The sequence below is a fragment of the Drosophila suzukii genome, chromosome 3 (assembly GCF_043229965.1).
Source record: "Drosophila suzukii chromosome 3, CBGP_Dsuzu_IsoJpt1.0, whole genome shotgun sequence".
In the NCBI taxonomy this organism is placed as follows: Eukaryota; Metazoa; Arthropoda; class Insecta; order Diptera; family Drosophilidae; genus Drosophila; species Drosophila suzukii.
This window is the reverse complement of record NC_092082.1, coordinates 73,408,153-73,429,957: the sequence shown is the minus strand read 5'-3', so window position 1 is coordinate 73,429,957 and position 21,805 is coordinate 73,408,153. Positions and strand designations below refer to the sequence as shown.

The following is a 21,805-nucleotide window of genomic DNA, read 5'->3' as shown; positions in this document are numbered from 1 at the left end:
ATGATTTTAGGTACCTCAAAGTATGCAACAATATATTTTCAACTCAGATGTGCAATGAATTCATTCAATACTTTATTTACTGCATACTTCTAGACAGCTTAAAGTAACTTCGAAGCCCTTGTGATTTTGAAAGCACCCTCAATGATTATTTTCGATTTCCCAATCCATTACTGTATAGAATTAAATGGAAACAGAAGCTAGCTTATTAAAAAATAGAAATCTGCTTCTCAACATTTACCCTTTTAATTTGACCAGTCTTTAATGCTCTATCTCTTGTTAGTTGGAAAATAATTTTTCGGTTACCCATTCGGTTGGCCCAGTTAGCTTCTCCGCTTTGGGGCTATTGATTTTCGGGACTGCATGGAGGCGGTCTTGTTGTGTCTGCATTTCAACCGGCATTTAAATGGTTTTCAAACCCGAAATCCTGTCGAGAAGCACGTTTCGAATGCACTTCACATGCAGCGCATTCGCTTCCGCTTCTGGATTTTATGGACTTACGTCGCCGTTCGCCGTCTGAGTGCCGTTTGGGATTAAAGTGTCCAAGTGGGATGGCCAGGCACCACTGGTGGTTGGGTGGTTGGGTGGTGCAGATGGCGATGGTTTGGCTGCTTTTGGGTGCTTTTGGCTGCTCCAGGTGGTTTAGGTGCTTAGTGCGGTTTGGTCAGGGGTGACAAGTACATGAAGCTGTTCGGTCTGTTTATGCATGTGCTGAAACGGCAATTTAATGAGCGTGCCAGGCGTAATCCTTCCTCTAGTCCTTCTGCAGGAAGGAGGGAGGAATTCAAGGGGAAAGGAGCGGAGCGGAGCTTCACCTGCCACTCGAGGCGAGCAGGAAACGGAAATTACTTTGCAAACACTTTGCACCACCTTTGCTCCTTCGCTTAACCCATGAGATCCTCGCGTGGCCGACTGGCGGTGCAAAAAGGAGTCAAGCGAAGTCGGGCGGGGCAGGCTAAGGTCTCCTGTGTCCTCCCTCGTCTTGCGTCATTTTCCCTCCCATTTTCATTTTCATTTTCTTCACGCTATTCCAGCCGTTTGCTCCTTTCAGCCCTTTTTATGGCCAACGGCTGTATGAAATATGAATTGCGGTTACTTCAAAAATCTCCTTCGCCTCGCCTGGCTATTTCGCCGAGTAGCCGAGGGCAACAAAAATCAACTGCATTTAACTTTGTTGTGCTTTTTCGTCGTAGTCGCTGCTGCGGCACATTGCCATTTTATGGCTAAATCCACTTTGGCAACACACACACACACATAAGTGCAAGTGGAGGTAAAAGTGGAAGTGGAAGTGGAAGGAAGGAAGCAGGACGCAGCCAGGTGGCCAAAAGGGGGCTTCCACCTATGGCTTATTGAAACTTGTTGTAAGTTAAATTATGGCCGAAATGCTGTTGGCTGCTGCTGTTTCAGTCCTTCTATATGGCTAGATGGCTATGTGTGTGTGCGGGTTAAAATTACCTTTAAATTGAAAATTATTGTATGTGCGCGCGCTCGACTCGCACTCGAATCGCAGCTCCTCGAAACGCTCACCTGGCTAAAACATAAATTTCTGTGGTTTCTGCCGCAAATTGCGTTGGCTGTTGGCTTGTAGGATGTGGGATGTGGGCTATGGGTTCGTTGGGTGGTCCTGGCAGTGGGTCCTGAATTACTTTTTCAATTTAAGACTCTCTCAGCGGCAGGTAAATGAATTAATATGTGGGAGTCGGGGCGAGGCGGACATCTTAATTTATATTCATAAACATGAAGAGGCTGGCTGCAAAGGCAGGGATTTAGAAGGAGGCAGCGTCCTGGTCACCAGTTGTCCTTTTTGTCAATTTTGAATGGCTTTTAAAATGATTAAATTTCATTTGTGAAATATGCCACTGTGACAGGCGGACAATCAGTAGATAGACAGCGAAGGAGGGGCATCATCTGGCTATTGGTTTCGAATCGATTTGTGTGACATGTTTATTAAAAGCCTCGCGCTTTAAGTGTCACATTTAAGGACTCAGCCTGAAGTCCACTTTTCGGCTATAATTCTTGGCCAACATCCGGGGTTCAAGAGTTTTGAACTTGCCCCGGCGGAGCCCGTGACATTTTCTCCACACTTGGCACGCTTTAGTCGTTTCGGCAAATTGTCCCTACCCCCTGGAAATTCATACTCCTCACGGGCTTGTTTGTTTGCCTGGCGGGCTCGTAAATAAATCATTTGATAACTTGACGCGCTGCCTTCCGCCCCCGATACTGCCCTACCCCCGCCCACGTATCCTGTATCCCGTATCCTGTGGTCAAGGACTCACCTCAAGCGACTGGCGACTTGTCCGCCGCCACAAGATATTGTGATTTATTTGCTTTCGCTTGGCTGTGACGTGACGCGACGTAGGGCAATATCGATTGGGTCTAGCTTTACGAGCTACACGGAAAAATAACAGATAGGGATCGATATGGAGGGTATTATCTTTCCTCTTATAATATATATGGATGATTATGAATATTTTATACGATTTTTGTTCTTAGAAGCTGAATATCAGCTATTCTTCTATCATTTTTTCATATTTCTAAAGCAGATTTGGTTATACACTCAGAAAATCAAACCTTATTCTTTCCCAAAAGTTAGATAAGTAGATTCTTAAAATCTATATGTCAGTTCTTGGTTTTCAAGACTACTTTTCCTTGATTTCAAGAACGTTTCTTCTCGAAAAAGTGAGAAAGGGAGTTCTTAAATTGAAATCTTTCGAGCTAGACCTTTCTTTTTTCAAATTTTTTTGAGTTTTACCATAGTCACAATGATTTTTCTTTCCGTGCATGCCCCGTTCAGCTGGCTTACCAATTTCCAGTTGCCACTTTGTTGTTTTGGCCTTATCTGCGCCAACTTTTGGCGTAACGCAAAGGGAGAAAAGCGGGAAAGCGTCGTTAATTTTTACTGATACTGAGGGGTAAAGTTCGGTCGGGCATTGCTGGGGCAACCGCTCGCAGTTTCAATTATCTAAGTCCTCTCTTTCATGTGGCTGCCGACAACAATTTACACTGGCTTTTGGGCGGGCCGGTTTAGCACGCCAAATAGTTGGAATTTCCCCAAATAGATTTCCTCTGCTCTGGCGTGGTCGAAAGACGCATGCGAGAGCTGGCTCATTTAGGGAATGGCAAAAACTTTCTGCCAAAACACCGAAAGGTAAAGCAGCATGGTCGTAAAAAACTCTTTAAGCTTTTCCGGTGGAAACATAAGGCAACAACAGGGTTTTCCACTTAGTCTTTTGGGCAGGGATCAGGTGGCATACGCCCGCTGTCATAACCGAATCAATATGACAGGTGCAGCTGGGCCGAGCCAATCAGCTATTAATAGAGCTGAGAATCAGCTTAGACTATAGACTTATGGGCGAAACCGTTCAGGACTTGGCCAACCAACGAACACACACATGCTTGACCCCCAAGAAAGCGGACAATTTTCTATTTATAATCAGGTTGAAACGGAGACCTAAGCCTCCGTTTTTGCTACCCCATATTCTTACCACTGGCATGGGGATTAGGTATTTGAAAAGTTTTTGACCCAAAAGGCTTTGGCATGTGTGTAAAAGGCAGGAGAAAGGAGTCCCGAGTCCGGAGTCCATAGACAGAGATATATCTCCTCTGGCCGGATTTTGTTTGCCTGACTTTGTTGCCACTTGCCAACAATGGCAACCTGTCGGGAGTCGGTAGTTCGGAGTCCGGAGTGCGGAGTTCTGGGTTCCAATCCCTGCCTTCCTTCCTTTGGATTTGCCTACTTGCCTGAATGCCCATTATCGTCATCTTCATCATCGCCATCAGACCCCAGTTTGAGCTCCGGTTTGAGCCCCTAACCTAAACCCCTTTTGCGTTTTTGATCTATGCCCCAAAATCCAATTCCTCACATACAGACAAAAGTTTTGAGGCGCCACAAACTTTTCGGTGGCTCTGGCTCTCGAATTTCCTTTTCCAATCCCCCACCGCTCAGTTGTCATGGCAATTTTGAAAGGAGATATTCAATTTGGCTGGCTGCTCGTCTCCACATAATACTTTCTAAGCAGTTTGAAGTTTTAGGGCCACTTTAAATGGCCACAATTTGTTGTCGGAATGCCGATGGAGCAACTAATTTAATCAAATTAACTCAAGCACTCGGTTCGGTGCATGAAAATGATCAACTCATTAACAAATAAAGTTGGTCTTCTAATGGGAAAATGTGTCCAAGAACTTAAACCGATTAACCGGTAGAAAGTTTTTGATTTATTCCCTTGCTGACACAATTCAATTTGGCAGTATTATTCTAGCCAAACGCCAACAAAAGGATGAAAAGCGGAACAAGAGGGCTTACGTCAAGGCGGTCTAAGCCTGCGAGTTGGTAAAAATTCAAACAATATGGCCAAAAGCTCATCAAGCGCATCAGTGGGTCTTAGCCCTGGCCAAAGCTGACAGCATCTTAGCCGGAACGAGGAGCCGAAAAGCCGGAACAGGAGCTGTGGCTGCCACCAAATCCATTTTGGCAGCCCAGCCGGTTGGCCAGGGGTTTTTCTGAATGCAAGGTAGTGAAATTTACAATTTAAAATGCATGCATAATGAATGTTGTTTGCTGCCAAAAGACTTTCAGTTCATAGGGTGTCGAGGGGAGTGGGTAGGGGAACAGGGAGCAGGGAACACGACCGTGACCCCCAGCTCCCTTGCCAATGGGGTTGAATGTACCCCCCAGCGTTGGCTACCCCTTGGCCATGAAACCCGAAAAAACACATAACAACAATTCAACTTGACTTCAACTGCAGCTGGAAAAATCCTTAATCTGTGCGAAATTTAACAGAGCACAGTAAAATTGGGAAACGCAATGGATACACAAAGAAAAAAGTCCCTACACTCCAGTATTAATAAAGCATTTCTAGCATCTTCTGATATTATAATTGTAAATAAAATAAAATTGATATAATGGGGTATTTAAAAATATATATATACTTACATATGTCCTTTACACTTAACCATTGAATTATCTATCATATAGCTTCTTAAGTATTATTACAAAAATTTAAAAAGGTATATTTTGATTTAAAAAGACGCCAACATTTCCATCTGTGAAGAGTAAAATTGAGAGTTGGCATGGGAACACGGAAACATTTTCTATAGTATTCTAATTTAAACGAATGTAGGATTTTATAGCACTGAAAATGTTAACGAATGTAAAATAAAATAAATATAATTTCAATTGTAGAAAAAGAGGGGGAATATGTTTAAAAAATATTTAAAACGCTTTTTTCATAATTTCTTACATTTAACCATGTGTCTGTATGCCACATTGCTTATCGATAAAACGTTATATAATTAAAAAATAATTTAAAAACACCACTTGAATTCCATCTGTGCAGAGAAATATACCAAATTTAAGAGTGGAGAAGGGATAAGAGTTAGATGAAACCATGACTGGCAGCTGGATAGCTGCTTCCCTTGGCCTTTGCTTTGTTTTTTGGCTTATTTTGCATTAGAAAAGCACCACCAACCCGAAGGGAGGTTCCACTACCCGCACCTCCTGTGGCTGTGTATGTGCATGCACATATTTGCCCGACTTTGTTTGCCAACACACAGATACTCTCTCACACACACGCACCCAGAAGCACAGCTACGGTTGAAAAATTTGTGCATAATTTTGCTAGGCGAAAATATGCTTTGGTCCTTGAGGAGCAGAAAGCTGGGAAATCGATGACAGGACACATGCCGCACCCCATGCCCGCTGGGAGCCCTCTTTACACTTGCTTTGTTTGCGGATTAAGCAGCCGGTGTGCTGTTGTCCTTGTTGTCCTGCTTGTCCCGATGCCAGGATACCATCCAATGCTATTCCCCACTCGCATCTGCATCCTCAATTGAGCCCGAAATGTTGCGTTCTCTAATTTAATTAGGCGCGTGCCGCAACGGGAAGCTGTTTGCAATCAGGCGTCGCATCCGAACGCCTTTGGTTTTGGCCCAGATTTACATACTATATGTACTGTGTGTAACAGCACACCCACCTCAACAGGATATACATATGTATACTTACATCCGCGCAATATTTTCATTACGTGCCCGGTTCCTTGGCAACCGCCGGCGACAGTTTTTCCCATATTTTCCGCTCTCTTCCTCACGTAATTCTGCAGGTCGCGATTTTCTTTAATTGTTACACACACGTGACAACGATTTATTTAAGTAGGTTCCTCCTAAACTATGGGATTTCTGACTTTCCCTACCATAAACCAAACTTAATTACCTATAACATATTACGCTTTCCAAGAAAGTTTTACTTTTATTAAACGGTGTTCATAATAATAATACCCCTATTTTGTTATTCGTACTATTGGGTTTCTGCTGAGTCCTAACCTTGCTCATATACTATTTTTGCACAATATCGATTGAGCTACCTGAAACTGGTTTGATTAGGTCCTTACTTTCATTATTTTAGTGGGCCATTAAAAGTTGCCTCCCCCAAGTTCTCCGCCAGGAGCTTAACTTTTTTCGATCTTAACTTTTGTGAGTTTATGGGGAACGAGTGATATGGCACCAATTTCCATTAACAGTCAGCTGTTTGCACATACACACACATGGCAGAGTGGCGATACGGATACGCCGTACACCCCAGAGCCCATTAAACACATTCCAAAATTGAAAAGTCATGTTGAACTTTTTTACTCAGCTGCTTTTTTGGCCAGTTTGCATGATTTGTATTTATCTGGGCGAGTGGAAAGCTCTTATCGGGCACAGTTGAGATAGAGGGAAACTTTCAGTTTGATTACTTAAGAATTTGGTCAATGATTTCGAATAAAACCGAATAGTTGTCCGAAGTTCAAGTGGCAGAATGGGGCAAGGATTGTCCAATCCGATCAGATCTACTGGCACACACAAATACACTTTCAGGGTCGTAATAAATTTTAGCCTGCTTGAGTGCCACAAGCATACACACACACTCACATACGTGAGAAATCCTTGCCACCATGATGTCCTGGCCATTATCCTGCATATAAAGTCGTTCATTTCCTTGTTGTTTTTCGGTCATTCCCGCTTTGATTTGACCCCCGTGGACCCCCCATTGTATTGCATACATAATAAATTTTATGAAACGTAAATTTTTATTGAGACCAATTTTTGTCGCTGCCATAAAAGCGGAGAACATGAAAGGGAAAGCTCGTTTCAATCGAAGTGAATGTTTTATTTATAGCCTCGATTCAATTCGGAAATTAATTTCGCATTAACTATTTTTGGGTGCCAAATTAGAGGAGCCAAGGCAAATACAAACAGCAATATTAGAAATGCTCACTGGGTAAACATAAACAAAGCCCCCTCGGAACCAAAAACATTTCAAATGGTTCAAATTAGCAAAACAATACAAATGGAGAGCAAATAGAGAGCAAAGACAAAACACAAATAGAGCCCCGAATTCGAATTTGCTGCTGTAAATGAAAATGAAAATATTGCGAATCAAACTGCAACAAAGCCAAATGAAATGAAAGAGACTTTGAACCGTGCGACCGAAATCGAATGACAAACCCCGGTCCCATCTGCTGATTTGTGATGGATAAATAAAAAAATATAAATACCCAAAAACAAACCCAGAAAACTATCATTTACGTAGCCCCAATGTTTTTATGGGTGTGTGCGCACGCTGCGTATACGTAATCCCCATGTGAACTTGGCACTAAATTCATTCATTCGTCATTTAGATTAGAAGGCCCAAACAAATCGAAGGGGAATCACAATGATGGACTGGCCTCTTAAATTTAAAACCAATTGGTTTCGGTAATTGCCTTAAGCCCCACTTTCCGATCCCATACGATTATCGGATTACGCCTGTGAGGAAACAACATTCGGGATAATGGCGAATGCATATTCATAACAAGCAGCAATATTTATTAAAACGATTGCCGTTCGCACTCATTTTAAATTCACCAGCGATGCTGTAAAATGCCTGAATTGTTAATGAAATAATGAATATATATGAGTTTAAAGGCTGAACGACTTAAGCGGCTTTCAGGCGAGTAATTATATTTCAATTACAAGCGAGTGAGGAGTATTCCTATATATAGATCACCCCGTCTGACCTAGATCACCTCGAAAAACCTTAGGAAAAATACTCAAAAAGAGAGTGAACTCATCAGCTCACGGCTCATTAGCACGTTTCTTACTCCCAAAGGGGGGTTGGAAAAAATAGAGGAATGGGGAGTGCCAGACAACTTGATTGAACTTCAATGAGCTCGAAGATGGCTGCTGCTCGGAGCTCGAGATTAATGCTAATGTGACAACTTAATCGAAAGCCATTTACAAGTCATGTCAAGTGGGGAGCAGGTCTGACTCACCAGCTCCACAGAGCTCGTTATTATGACAGGACCTCGAAGGATGTAGGCTGAAGTCGTTCGTAGGGGATGGGGAATGAATGAAGTGAGCCGCATGACGACGACAAATCCATAAAAAAGCACGTTAAATATTTGCATTAATTCCGGGGCTGATAAGTCCGGGAAGCTAACAGGAAACAGGAGACAGAGGACAGGGGCAGGGACTGCTGTTGACACTTACCCGGCAAACATGATGCGACTGCCATGCCGATAAGGAGCAATAGTTGGCCCATCTCCGTGCTGCTGCTGCTGCTCGTCCTTGTGCTCCTCCTGCTCCTGGGGCCCCCTTGGCTCCTGGTGCTCCTGGTGTTCTGGCTGCTCATTTCGCCAAAGTCGTTTGGCTCTTATCACTAAATGCGTTACTTTGTCAACGACCCGAGTTCTCGGGGTGTTTTGTGTGGACGTTATGTGGGTTGTGAGACTACCAGTTCCAACTGCTGCCTGCTGCCTGCTGACTTTGACTTTTCCTGCCCGACTCACTCGTACTCGCACTCGACTTTCAGTGTTCACGGCTCAATTTTGTGTATCAATCAGTTGGGTTGTTTATGGCCAGGGCAACCACAGGCGGCGATCTTGCTGTGCATAAACAATAAAAAATATAGCAAAACGTAGGCCCGAACTGTCATGACAAAAATAATGAAACACGAACTGCCAATTGCTTTGTTGCTCGATTACGGAAAAAGTTCTTCGATATTTGATATTTGCTGCCAAGTTTCGATAGATCGAATGGAGTTGTGTGGAATCCTTTTTTAGGAAGGGAGGGTATATTATTTTACTTTTCGCGCCACGCGTTTTGTTGAGGGTGTCGTGTGACTTAATCAGAAATTTACACAATCCAGAAAGGATGAAAGCACAATGAAAATTTCAATCAAAACTTTATTCTTTTTTCTGTTTCTGTCTGTCTGCTTGATTTTCTTTTTTCCCTGTTTTTTTTTGCCTTTTAGCGCTCGTTAACTCCAGCGTTTCGCTTTGCGTCTTTGTTTGTTCCGTTTTTTGTCTTTTCGCCACTTTTTGTTTTTCGCAATTTTTTGCTCAATTTTTAATGCAATTTCCACGCTTAACTGCACTTTTTGCCATTTCGCTTGTTATTCCTGTTTCTTCTGATGTTGCTATTTCTGTTTCCCCTTTTGCATTGCATTTATTTACACGAAATACACACGCACACACACAGCTCGAACACGGACACGCACTCACACTGTTGTAGGCGACCGGAAACAGACAGAGATAGAGTGTGTACACGGCAGAGCTCTCTTTCTCGCTCCATGCGCTGCATGCACAAATTCAAATTGCTTTGGCCGCTATTCCAGTTATGGTTATCGCTCGGCCTGCTCAATCCTGCAAATCAGATCGGAGCCCCTCCCAAGGACTCGCAACTGGACTGGGGATCTAGGTCTGGACTCTGTCAGGAGTCGGGCCTTCGCATCTTCTTCATAAAACTGAAAAAAGATAAGCAGAAGGACATCATGTTAGTTTTCATTGTTTTCCATATTCTTACCATATAAACTTATATGGGTGTATTTGTATTAATGATCTAAAAATTAAATCTTTTCTTATAAAACTCTTATCCCTTTCGCCATATATCACCTTTTATTTACAAGTCAAAAAATAACTTCAATACTTACATATATTTTTATTTTTCGATCGAAAAATTACTTTGAACTTTACTTGTAAATATTCAAAAATTATTTATATTTACTTTTCTGAAATATTAAAGTCTCAAATAAAATCTAACAATTTTACTATATAAACTGTTATATAATTATCAAAAAAAATCGAAGTGCGTATTCTGGTAAAAGGAGGCTTATTTTTAAGCCTTATGCTAAGTATATAAGATGGAGCCGTGCCTCATTTAGTATTTTCTTTGATGATGCCCGGGGCTTTTGCATGAATTATGACCACATTTTGGGGCTTTTCCCCTCTCTACTTCCTCATACAATATAGTCCTGCCCAAGATATGTACTACTTATGGCAAAGTTTTCAGGATGTCATTGTCAGACGGATAATGCGTCACCTACGCAGCTAACCATCTCTTCTTCGCCTCCTAAATGACTGACGTGTGTCTGAGTTCCGTAACCCCGCCCACAACCTCCCAAATGTTCAGGCCTTTGTTCCTGGCGCTGCAGCCATTATTATGCTTTATTTTCCGCTTGACACCTTTGGGCTGCGTTGCGCATTTCCCTTCTGCACTCCACAGTAGGTTTTCTTTTTTTTTTTTATAAGCGACTCTTTTCCCATTCGCATTCAGCGTTTTTCCCCGGTTATTCCGACCTGGCCGAGAGGCTTAGCCGGGGCTAAAGCGACTGCCCCAAGCTGCGGGCTGATAAGGTGGGGAGTTAGGGGCTGGAAGCTGGAAGGGTTGTACAATTTCTTATCAACATGCACGTCGACGTGAGGCAGAGACGTCATGTCGTCGTCTGAATTGAAATTTATTATTCTGCTTTGTCGTGCATGTGTGCGGAGGCTCCCACTTTCCACTCTTCTTACACTTAGGAAAAATCCCATATTTAGGATTTAATAAAAATAATAATTTCTAAATATTTAAGAGCACCAAAAAAATTGTTTCGTATATTTACATTATTTTGAGGGCCTACTTCCACGCTTTTTACAGTCAAGAAATGGTTTCCTTACTTTAAGCATTAAAAAAATGTTTTAAAAATGTACCACCTTTAAGTCAATTGCCATATCTAAATAAAAGTTAGGAACCTAAGGTAAATTATGTTCCTTAAATGTATTTAAGATTTTCTCTAAGTGCACTCTTCCCACATTCAAACCCCCTTTGGCACACTCCTCTTAAGCAGTTTTGTGAGTGCCTGGCACTTTTTTGAGGTGGCCACGTCTGTGTGTGCCCCCTCGAAAGTCCCCCTTTTCAAGCATTTAATATTTTTCTTTTCTCCCGACTTTTATGTATTTTTCTTTTTTTCTTACTCAGCCATCCCCAGTCAGAGCTCTCTGCTTTTACTTTTGTTAATTGCTTTTCATCTGGGGTAAGCTGGCAAAATGTCTGGGGGCCACCTTTGATGTGCGACCTTTCACTGAGTTTTAGCTTGTTGTTGGTGCTTTGGGGTCTCGCACTTAGGGATATTGTTCACATGTCTCAATTATCCTTTTGATTTCGTACACATGAAAGCGTTCCCCGAAGTTTTGCGCTTTTGTTGGTCCAATTTCAAAGCAATGCGTGACCAAATGGGAGAGAGCTCTTATAGCAGGCCAGTTATTATTAAAACCGAGACTAACCGATTTGTTCGTATATCTATCTCATTTGTAGCCCTCCAATTTCGTCTCCCGAAAGCAGGCAATAAAATCTGCATAATTTAAACATTTCCATACGGAATTATGTGAGCCGTAAATCGGATCGTCCAGAAGAAACAAATGGTCACAGCCGTGTCCAGCTTTTTCTGGCCAGCGGCACACAAAAAATGGGACGAAATTGTATTTAGTTTATTTTGCTGTTTCTGCTGACACTTGGCGTTTTTGTAGCCGTGCACGTTGGAGTAAAAAGTTAAGTAAAAAAGGCCCGGACAAAACGAATGAAAGAAAGGCTGAGTTGGAAATTATGCAAAGATTATGTGCGCTGGAAAAACAGGAGTAGGGGGATCCTGATTGCGGGATCCTGGGATCCCGGATAGCAGGAGGAAGTTAACTTGTCACCGTGGTCACGACTGCTAGGGATGTGAGGCGAGGTGTCCTGGACCAGGAAAACCAGAAGGAACTCGCAGTCCTGGAAGCAGGACCAACTTAAGTCGAGTGACATGTAAATCTAGCCTCAGGTTGCGGCCACGGCAGCTGCTGCTCCGCCTGAAAAAGAGTTGCGGGCAAAAAACAGCGCCGAGATGATGATGATAATGCGGTCGTTCCAGATCCAGAACCACTCCCAATCTCCATCTCCATCTCCCCATCCTGGAAATCTCACCGCCCATTACCAACCACCATGCCCAGGAGCCACGTTTTCCTTTCTGAAATCAGTTAAATGAGTTTGTTTACATGTTACGCCGCTGTGGCTTTTTTTTCCTGCCAACGACTTTCAACCAAGGGCGGTAAAACGAAATAATAACATGAAAAGTTTACAGAACGAAGGAGCAAGTACCCTTGAAAAGTAATTTTAAGTTAATGTAATATTTGATATCTTCTCTACATTTGCTTAAATTTAATTACCAAAATTCCGAAGTAATTTAAATATTTTGCGGAATGCCTTAATTCCATTTCATGTTCTTTAAGTTTCTTTAATAATTTGCTTAGATAAGAAACCTAGTCACCAATACGTTTTCATCATTCTTGAATTAGGTGTATTATTTCTGGCTTAAGACACCCGAAACTTGATGACTGCAATTACATAACATTGGAAGATGAAGAATTATACCCTCTGCAAGGGAATGTAAAACGAAAATACTTAAAATGTATGCAAAGTGGCGGCTTGCAGGACATTCAGAGGGGGGTTTGGACGCCTATAAAGGACCCAGGAAGCGACGCGACATTGTCTGGACGCCGTTTTTCTGCGGAAATGGATGTAGGGGAAAAGTCCCCATACAATTTACTTTGGTAACTCGATATACGAAGTCTGAGTCGCAGGCCTAAAAGTATGCAGCATATAATTTGCGTTTGTTTGCCGTTGCTGCTTTATGTAATTTGCATGTAAACATGTGTTTTGCGTTCATGTGAGAGTGTTTGTGTTGGCCTTCTGGCAACAGACACACACACACACAAACACCCCTGAAAAAATTACGCCCAACATCAAATGATTTTGTTTAACATATTTTGTTATTAAGTGTGGAAATGTGCATATTTCGCTCCGCGGAATAATCCCCTTTGCAGTTTCTGGGAAGGGGGTATATCCCCCCTTCATAAAACCCTTTTAGGACTCCGATTCCCCCACTCCCTTTGCTGTTCGTGCCTGCAGTAAATTTCCGTTTGCCATCTTTCAGGACGAGGCAGGCAGACCTGGCATACTTCACTTGAACTTTGTGTAGCGTGAACTTCTTAAATTATTGGCCTAGCCTCTCTCTATATAAGCTCCAGACCGGCGTTGCCGCAAACGCAAACGCCCCCAAAGTTCAGTTCCGCCAAAGGACTGGCGAATTATGTTTTGCCAAGTTCCTAACTTTGCTTGCGGCCCGATTCGACCTGCTGCCTTTTGACAATTGACAGTTCGATGGCTCGATGAAGTTTTGCCAATTAGCTTGGGCTCAACGCTGTTTCTTGGCTGCATATCACGTCCGGCTATTTGCTAGCTCCTCCTTAGTTCCGCATTGTTTTCTAGCCACCACAACAACTTGGCAAGGAGACGCACATCCATAGAAAAAAACCATAAACAACACACTCACATACACACGGTTGATAGATAAACAGAAGAAGGACGGACATTCACTTGCACTGGGCCATAACAATTTCTTTGGCCTCCGATACAGATCCACAACCATGGCTATATCCACATCCAGATCCAACTTCAGACGTGGCCGCACTTCCTAATGCCGCTTGCGACGCTCTGATGCAGCCCAATCAACGTTGCTGCAACATTATTGTTGTAAGCCGAAGAAGATCCCAGTCCCCTCCATAAATCTACACTGGAAAAAGCTTTAGGTTCATATAACATTCATGCACCTAAGGGATGATTTCGCAATGTCATTTAAAAGTTCTAGCTTGTTCTTTGACAAACAAATTTTAACTGTAGGTTAACTTGTTCGGAAAACCCAACATGATTTCTCAATGCGATGTTAGTTTTACGAACGATAGATCTTAACAGAGTCTGATATCACACAATTCAGTTTATGATATGATATTGAAAAACAACATTTTTCAGAAACAGCGTTTTAATCAATGACAAAAGATAACCTGACATTGAGAAACCGGCACTCAGAGCTTCTATTTTATTATACATCTTTGGATATCTCAGAAAACTTAGTATAAGGTAATCCAATAGAATACCATGAATTTATTCTAGTACCTGAATATCTTTTGAACTCCAAACTGTCAGCCAGGGAACAATATCTAATACTAATTCCTATCTAGTGTATTCCCTCAGTGCAGCATTTCTTGCAAGGGTAGCTGTACTTAAGTCGTTCTGCCATTTCCATTGCTTTGGCTACGAGCATTTCAATTGCTTTAGCTGCGGTAGTAAATACAAAGTGTTAAATGCCCGGGGCTTACGGGCGGGAGCAGGCATAAGCTAAGCAAATACTACTACTCTGTACACCCCATATTAAAACTCAAATTCAAACTGCAACTTCAGCTCCGTCTGCTCCCAATCCCGATCCCGATCCCAATCCCATTCCGACTACAACTTGAAGTTAAGTCCAAGTCGTCGCGCCCGAACAAAGGCGTCGTATTCATTTCTTATTTAAAACTACCGCTTGTTGGATGGTTCACCCAACAGCTGGATAGATGGATGGATGGATGGTTGGGTGGTTGGATGGATAAATGGATGGATGGATACCAGGCCATTAGATCCATGACTTGGCTGCTTGCCTTTGCATTTGCCCCGGCACATGGAGTTTTATTTATCGAACTGTGAATAAATATTTTGCCGTTCCTGAAGCACCTTCGATGGGGTGGCAGTTGGAGTACGGAGCTAAGCGCCCTGATCACATGGAAGTGCAGGCCACATCCCCTTGAAGACATGGCTTCAATCGACAGATAGACACCCTCGAGAGGGTGTTGATTCTGCAGTTTGCAGTTCTCAGTTCCCTTTTTCCCAGTATTGACTGTAGTAATGTGTAACCTAATTCTGCGGCTGGCTTAAATGGTTTTACCGTCTATTGACTTTCTGCGCCTCCTCATTTTCGGCCCCAAAGCCAACTCTCTCCTGCCCTGCTCATCTCATTACGGCCTCGGCTTGGGCCCATCAAAAGGGGCAGAAAAGGAAAAGGAAAAAGAAAATACCACCTAGATATCTCAGTCCTGGCTCAATTCCCCGATTCCCTGCCTATATATCCCTGTGAATGGCACAGCTGCTTTCATTAGAGCAGCAGCAGGATGAATCGCTCACAAAAGGCTCTTCAGCTTTATCGCTGTAATCAATTGTCTGCATTTGAATAGTTGACAACCGATTTATGGACCATTGAGTGAGCAGCAAGAACGCCGATGACTGAAGGCGATGAGGAAAAGTGGGGTTGGGCTCGAAAAGTAGGCGATGACTTGGTGGGTGGCTACCGAGCAGTTCATTTCTTTTGTACTTGCGGTTGAACGTTTGCCTCCCTCCATCATCATTCGATCTTGGGCACTTTTTTTTTTCCTGCCCTGTGTGGCCAGTATCCTTTTCGGAAATCAAGTGGAATGACCCGCACGGTCTGTGTGTTTTTGCCCCAATCTCCCGAAACCCCAGAAAACCCCGGAAACCCCCGAAATGCCCTTTGTTGGAACTTCTGTTTTTGTATGTTTTACGTAATTTCGCAAGAGGCAGTGGAAGAAGACCAGCCGGAAATGGCTAGGAAATTGAGCCAACAATAACAGCAGCCCAAGTGGGAGCCGCATAAGCAATAGATGAGGCCCAGATCCAGAACCAGATCCTGCTTTAGCCTCGACGGCAATAAGAATAATAACGAAAACGTCAGCCCGAGCGTCTGTCATCAGTGGGTCCTTCGTCCTTCGTCGTCAGTTGTCAGTTGCCTGGGTTGCCGGGGAAAAAGTACGACCACTGGCCCAGATAATGTACTGCCAAGTGTTTTTGACCTTTTTCCCTTTCCTTTTCCTCTTCTGTCTCTTCGTTGGCCATTTCATATTTCGGTGACACATCCTATTGGCACTTGTCCTTGCCCGACGACGGCTGTTGTCCTCTTTTCGCTGGCTTCATATTATTTAAAACTCAATGCAAATGAAATGGCCAGAACGTTGGCGGCCCCTCACAATTGGGTTCAAGTTCAAGGCATTACCATTAATGCTAACTATGCGGTGCTTAAACCCGTCCCATTGTTTGCACAGCATTAAAGGGTTTGGTCCAGAGTCAAGAAGCAATTACAGTGAGTATCGCAACTTAAAGGCTAACCAACTTTAAGGGTTTTAAAGCGGTCTCGAAACACTTATCTAAAAGCCAGGTAAATAATTATATCTGATTTAGGGCTTTTTGAGGTATTTGTAGTGAAAGCCTCATTTATCTCAACAGATTATGGACTAAGGACTGAATGAATTTATTTCAAAAGTCATAACAATCTCAATAAATAGGGCTCTACAGCTTACCAACATTTTAAGATATAATATCTCTATAGGTTGCCTTGACTTTTATAATTGAATCCAGTCGGTTAGTCATAATAAAACTGCTGTCATTACAACAAACCTCAAAGAACTTCTCGTATTAGCCAAGCTATTTGTATTTATTACGCGATTGCATTGAAATGCATCTGCATTAGGACAGTAATGGCAGTTTCAATTACGTTTACCATAATCAGTTTTACTGATGTTGTATTTTAAATTATCCTGATTAACTTTATCCTGCCAGAGCTGGTGAATCCTTTAATGCTTTTTCCAATGCCAATTGAGGTCAACTAGCGAATAGGTTCAGCTAATGTGATCATTGGCATAGCCAGAGCCCTTTGGCTTCCGACGGATTCGTGGCAGCCAGTATGTGCATAAGTGCTGCCTTTAAGCGCCACGAGACGACGAGTTGCAGCCGGAAACTTGCAGCTGGCAGCCTTCTGCATTGCATCCTCATCAATTCCACTCGTCAGATGCGGGCGACACACATTCGCCAGATATACCATATACGCCATATACACCAGATACACCAGATGCGCCAGATACACCAACACCACTGCCACTGCTCACACATGCACACGTCCCGTGGGCATTTACTTGCCAGGCTCTTGGCACGGCTTTGCATTTGGGTTAATGTAGTATTTGTGTCTCGTGGCAGTCGGTAGTCAGTAGTCGGTAGTCGGCATTCTAAGCCCCCAGTCAGCTCCAAAGTAAGCCAGGAATAGGGGGAGGGGGGTTCCACCTCCATAAGAAGGATAGAGAGGGTTCCTATCCCAAATGACATCAATATTTTGACTACCCGCTTCAATACAGGTTGATGATTGGTAATGAATATGGGAGTTCAAGCCCCTTTGGGCGTTATAACAACAATGGCTTGCATCCCTGAGCCCCCTTTTGGCTGGCAGCTACGCCGCCCCTGGATCATTGCATTGCGGTAACGGGCACATTTTGTCAGCGGCCTGGAAAGAAATGCACTGCACGTTGTCAAGAAAAATATGTCAACGTCTTCCTCGCTTTCGCTTAGATTGGCATTGTCATAAAATGCCGTGCCACATACGGAAAGTACGGAGAATACGACCATATATATGTGGGTATACTCCGCCCCCGCAGGACTGTGATTCCGTCATTCCATGTGCCACTTGCATGGGAGGACGACTAGGACTAGGACATGCAGCCTGTTTAGAGAATGAATTGCACTTTATTCTTGGCATTTTCGCCAGCCTCCCCGTCACGTTCTCGGGGGCATTTTAAAGCCAAAGCCAAAGAGAACCTCAGATGGATTTCCTCGGCGGAACGTGTTGCTATTTGCCAGCTCATTTTTGGTCAGCCAAAAATTGCGAGCACTGGCCGGGGCACTTTGTAAAAAATTCAATCAAAATTGTTGCCATTTAGTTTGACATTTCATTTTGATGGCGGGGGCCCAGAATGATGATGAAGTGCCAGCAACGAAGAGGGCGTGGTATTTCTATTTTTTTTTGCTTTTCCGCCATTACTGCTTTTATAGAGTGCCAAAAGCTGCACAGGAATTTCTTTCTCTTCCCTTAGATTGCAAGCAAAAAAATGCCAAGCTGACCGCAAGCTGTGTAAAGTTGGCTAACTGGGGAAAGCTGAAGAGAAAAATGGGGGCCAAGAGATGTCATTGCTTTCGGGTTCCATTGGGGAAATTGATTTTGTACTCGAACTGCTGGGGATGCGATAAGAATTTGCCTTCCGCGCGTGCATTTCACAGTGCACTCAATCAAGGGCTGCTCATAATTTGCCAGCAGAAATGCTGTTATTGGCTTTTCTCATGCTCGTTTCTCATTTCCTTTCTGCTCTATCATAATCATTTCCGCCTGCGGATATATATCTGCAATAAATCAACGCCAGCGGCTGCTTTAAATTCTTTCTAATGAAGTTACTCAAGCCTGAAAAAGAGAAACTTTTGCCATACACATCACATAACCCCCAACCCCATCCCTGTGATCAAGATGGTCGGGGGTAGTGAGCGAATTCTTTCACATGCTGGAATTTTCTCGGCTTTCTCCTCAGCCACGCTTGAAAGCACATGAAAATTCATAAAATTCACAGCCTACATCAGGGGGCTGTGTGAAATGGTGTGGGTGTGGGTGGGGCATATACAAACACAGACTCACCCCACACACACACACACACATGAACGCTTGGCATAAGGAGCTATCAAGAAATCACAACAAATTTACAAGTGCCACACAAATGTTTGACAAAAACTTTCTGAAAAGCTTTCCACTGATTTCGCAACGTCCCAGCGATTTCTTCTGTCTCGATGTTTTCCGAATCTGGAGAGGAGGCGGTGTTGTCTGGGGAGACATTTATGGTCCCACGATGTTATCGGGTTGACATAAGTTAAGCTGCTTTTCCTTTGCTTTTCGGCTAAAATCAACAACAACAAATATTGGCTAACAAATGCGTGTGCAGAGAGAAAAGTTTCAGAACCCAAGAATATTTTAGAAATCAGAAGAGGGAAAAAAGAACGCGAATTCTTCAGAAAAGTGCCTACATGAATGATATCCTAAATAATAAACTCGATTGATTTATTTGTCGAATGAAAAGTACAGCATTTCCAGTCCTATTAATACGAATATGGTTAGAATATGGTTATGGTTTTTATTAATAAGTCACTTTGGAGACCGAAACCTATGAATCCCATCGATGTAGATATTTCTAATAGTTCATTCAAATGTTTCGAAACAAGAAATGTCTCGTTCAGTGTTATATAAACAGTGCATCAACAATGGATAATTATTATTAAATAATAATAAAAATTAATAATAAATTCTAAACCTTTTTCTTTCAGTATACGATGCCTGCCTGTGTGTGGGGCAAACAGTTGAAAAGGATGTTCGAAGTGTGTGCCAAGAACGCGTAAATTTAGCTGGAAAATATTTTTGAAAGAACGAACCGCAAAACAACTGCGCGACATTCAAAAGTTTTCAGAGGGAGGCACGGCAAGTTGAGTCCCGGGTACAAGTATTTAGACTTGTCTGCTATTTAGTGTTGACACGCAAGGCAATTTGGCGAATGCAAACATTTTGCTATGCTGCCTGAGCGACCGAATATTACGCATACGCCCGAGTGTATGTGGGCTCCTACCACCCGAAGTCCCCCAAACCATTTCGCTATCTTTGTTTGGCTGGCATTGCTTACGGATATTAAATAAAGTTGCGCCATTTCAGTTTCGCGCCTCGACAAACCACAGCCCCGCCCCTTTTTAGCCCACTCCGCCCCTTTATTCTGGCAACTGTTATTGCTTATTACATTCGGGTGGCGGTGACTTTGGGTTGTTTAGTTGTTTAGTTGTGCCGTGTGGCGAGTGAACTGTGAATGCCTGTCGGTGGCATCAGCCATCAGCCATCAGCGAAATCCTAGGAGAAGGAGCTTTCCTTTGAGTATCACAAAAGAAACGCTCTTAATGCCTCTGGCTTGAGTGGGTTTTCTTTTGGGGTGGTGGTGGGATAAATGACGGCTTACATCTGCTTAACGCAGAAGTGTGTACAACTTGCCACCGCCCCAAGAAAACCCCCCCCCCCCCCACACACACTCGCAGTGAATTTAAATAAATGGCGTAAAAATTGCAAAACCCGGAGTTGATTTAGCTGGAAGAACTTATGTAACTCAATTCAGAGCAGCTCATGTGTAAAATAAACTCTCGACCAGCCCCAACTTTGGCTGCAGCTTGATGAAGTGCGTGGAATTGATATGTAAGCTAAGTAGTGGCCATTGGCAACTGGGGCGTATGCGTAATAAAGCTTGGGGAAAAACTTGCACCAATTCTCATTAGCAATAAGAGCTAGCAACTTGACAAAATTGCTACAAAATCGCGATAAGCGCTGTCGAAAATTGGCATCACGTAGTCAGCGACGGGAATCTTTACTGCCAACAGAACTCAAAGCATGGACACCCACAAAAGACATAAATAAAACAACTAATGCACTCGACTAATAAATACCCTATAAACTATTTGAGTTCATTAAAAAACTAGCTCTTATGCAGTCGGAATGTAAGTCTCTGGAGTTTTAAAAACTTGTCTTTTAATAGTAATGTTAACAACTAACTTTTAAGAACCCAAACTTTTAATCTCAATGAATAAAATATTTTATTACACAAGCTTAAGGACTCAAAAGTTTTGATTATCAGCTATTGAGATTTAAAAAAGTTCTTAAAAATACTTATCTTAGACCGGAATATAAAGCAAAATATAGCACTAAACGCCACTTACGCTTCCGCGAATCCATTATACCCGTTCCATTAACGTGGCTAACAGGATAAAAACGGGGACGGAGCTCTAAGCATTTAAATGCTAAATAGCTGGTAAAAGGATAACGCCATATCCTTATTGCCACCTAACTAGTTCACGCTGTGCTATGTGCTGTGTGCTGTGTGTGTGGCGGCGAAGCGGGGTGGCGGACAGAAATTAAAGTGTTACCAAAATAATAGCAACAAATTGCCTCGCCTGAACAACGTCAGAACACAAAAATGTCGCGATTCACCCAGCGGGCGACCTTTAACCCGGGGGTCACAGCGGGTGGTCAAGGGGTTGGGCTTTGGCCACATGGTGTGACATTTATTTAAATTAAGCCAACCCGATGGAGGGATAGCAGCTAGACATGCGAGTCCTGGGAGGCCAGGAGCTGCAGTCAATATTTGTATTGGTATATCAACTGCTTGAACTCCATTTCCTGCGGTAATCAAAAGGCGCTTTATTATATACAAAACTTGTGTAATTGTTTAATGCCGAATTTCCCCCACTCAACTCTGCCTCGTTTTTCTGAAGCCAGTCCTGTGTATCCTGTTCGCTCCTTTTTGTGACATTTTTCCGAGGCGCTAAATAAGAATTAAAGTGCGCAAAGTGTTTCCTTTTAATGGCTATTTCCATTTCGCCAGAGTCCTTGTTGACGCCCCTTCTGTTTTACAATGTCTGAGCTAACAAAGAAAAGCCAACCCCCCCCCCTTGGGTTTTCTTTGCCAGCAGTTTCTTATTCGAGTCGCAGGAAAATGCAGCTGAAACGTGAGTCGCGTTCGACGGATATCCGTTTGCAGAGAGCCGGAAGGTGAGATGCAGTTTCCATGCCATAGCATACCATTCCATTCCTTTCCAGCTGCAGTTGCAGTTCCAGTTGCAGTGGCTGAATGAAACCTAAATGCCCGGCAAGCGGATATGTCGCGCAAAATGGGATGAAGGATGCAGGATGCTGGATGCTGGATTCGGGATTCAGGATTGGGCATAAACTACCCACTTTAATTATGATGTTGAAATATTTATGCCACGCCAAACGTCTTCTCCT

General features: G+C 43.0%; 1 protein-coding gene across 1 annotated transcript in view; it reads right to left on the bottom strand.

Annotated features, from left to right (window-relative positions):
• LOC118876762 (uncharacterized) overlaps positions 1–21,805 on the bottom strand; it is a 92,111-nt gene that overhangs the window by 47,395 nt on the left and 22,911 nt on the right. Inside the window, 1 exon segment of the mRNA XM_036817569.3 lies at positions 8,503–9,757. Within this exon segment, the coding sequence (XP_036673464.3) occupies positions 8,503–8,644 (142 nt within the window). The 5' untranslated portion in view covers positions 8,645–9,757.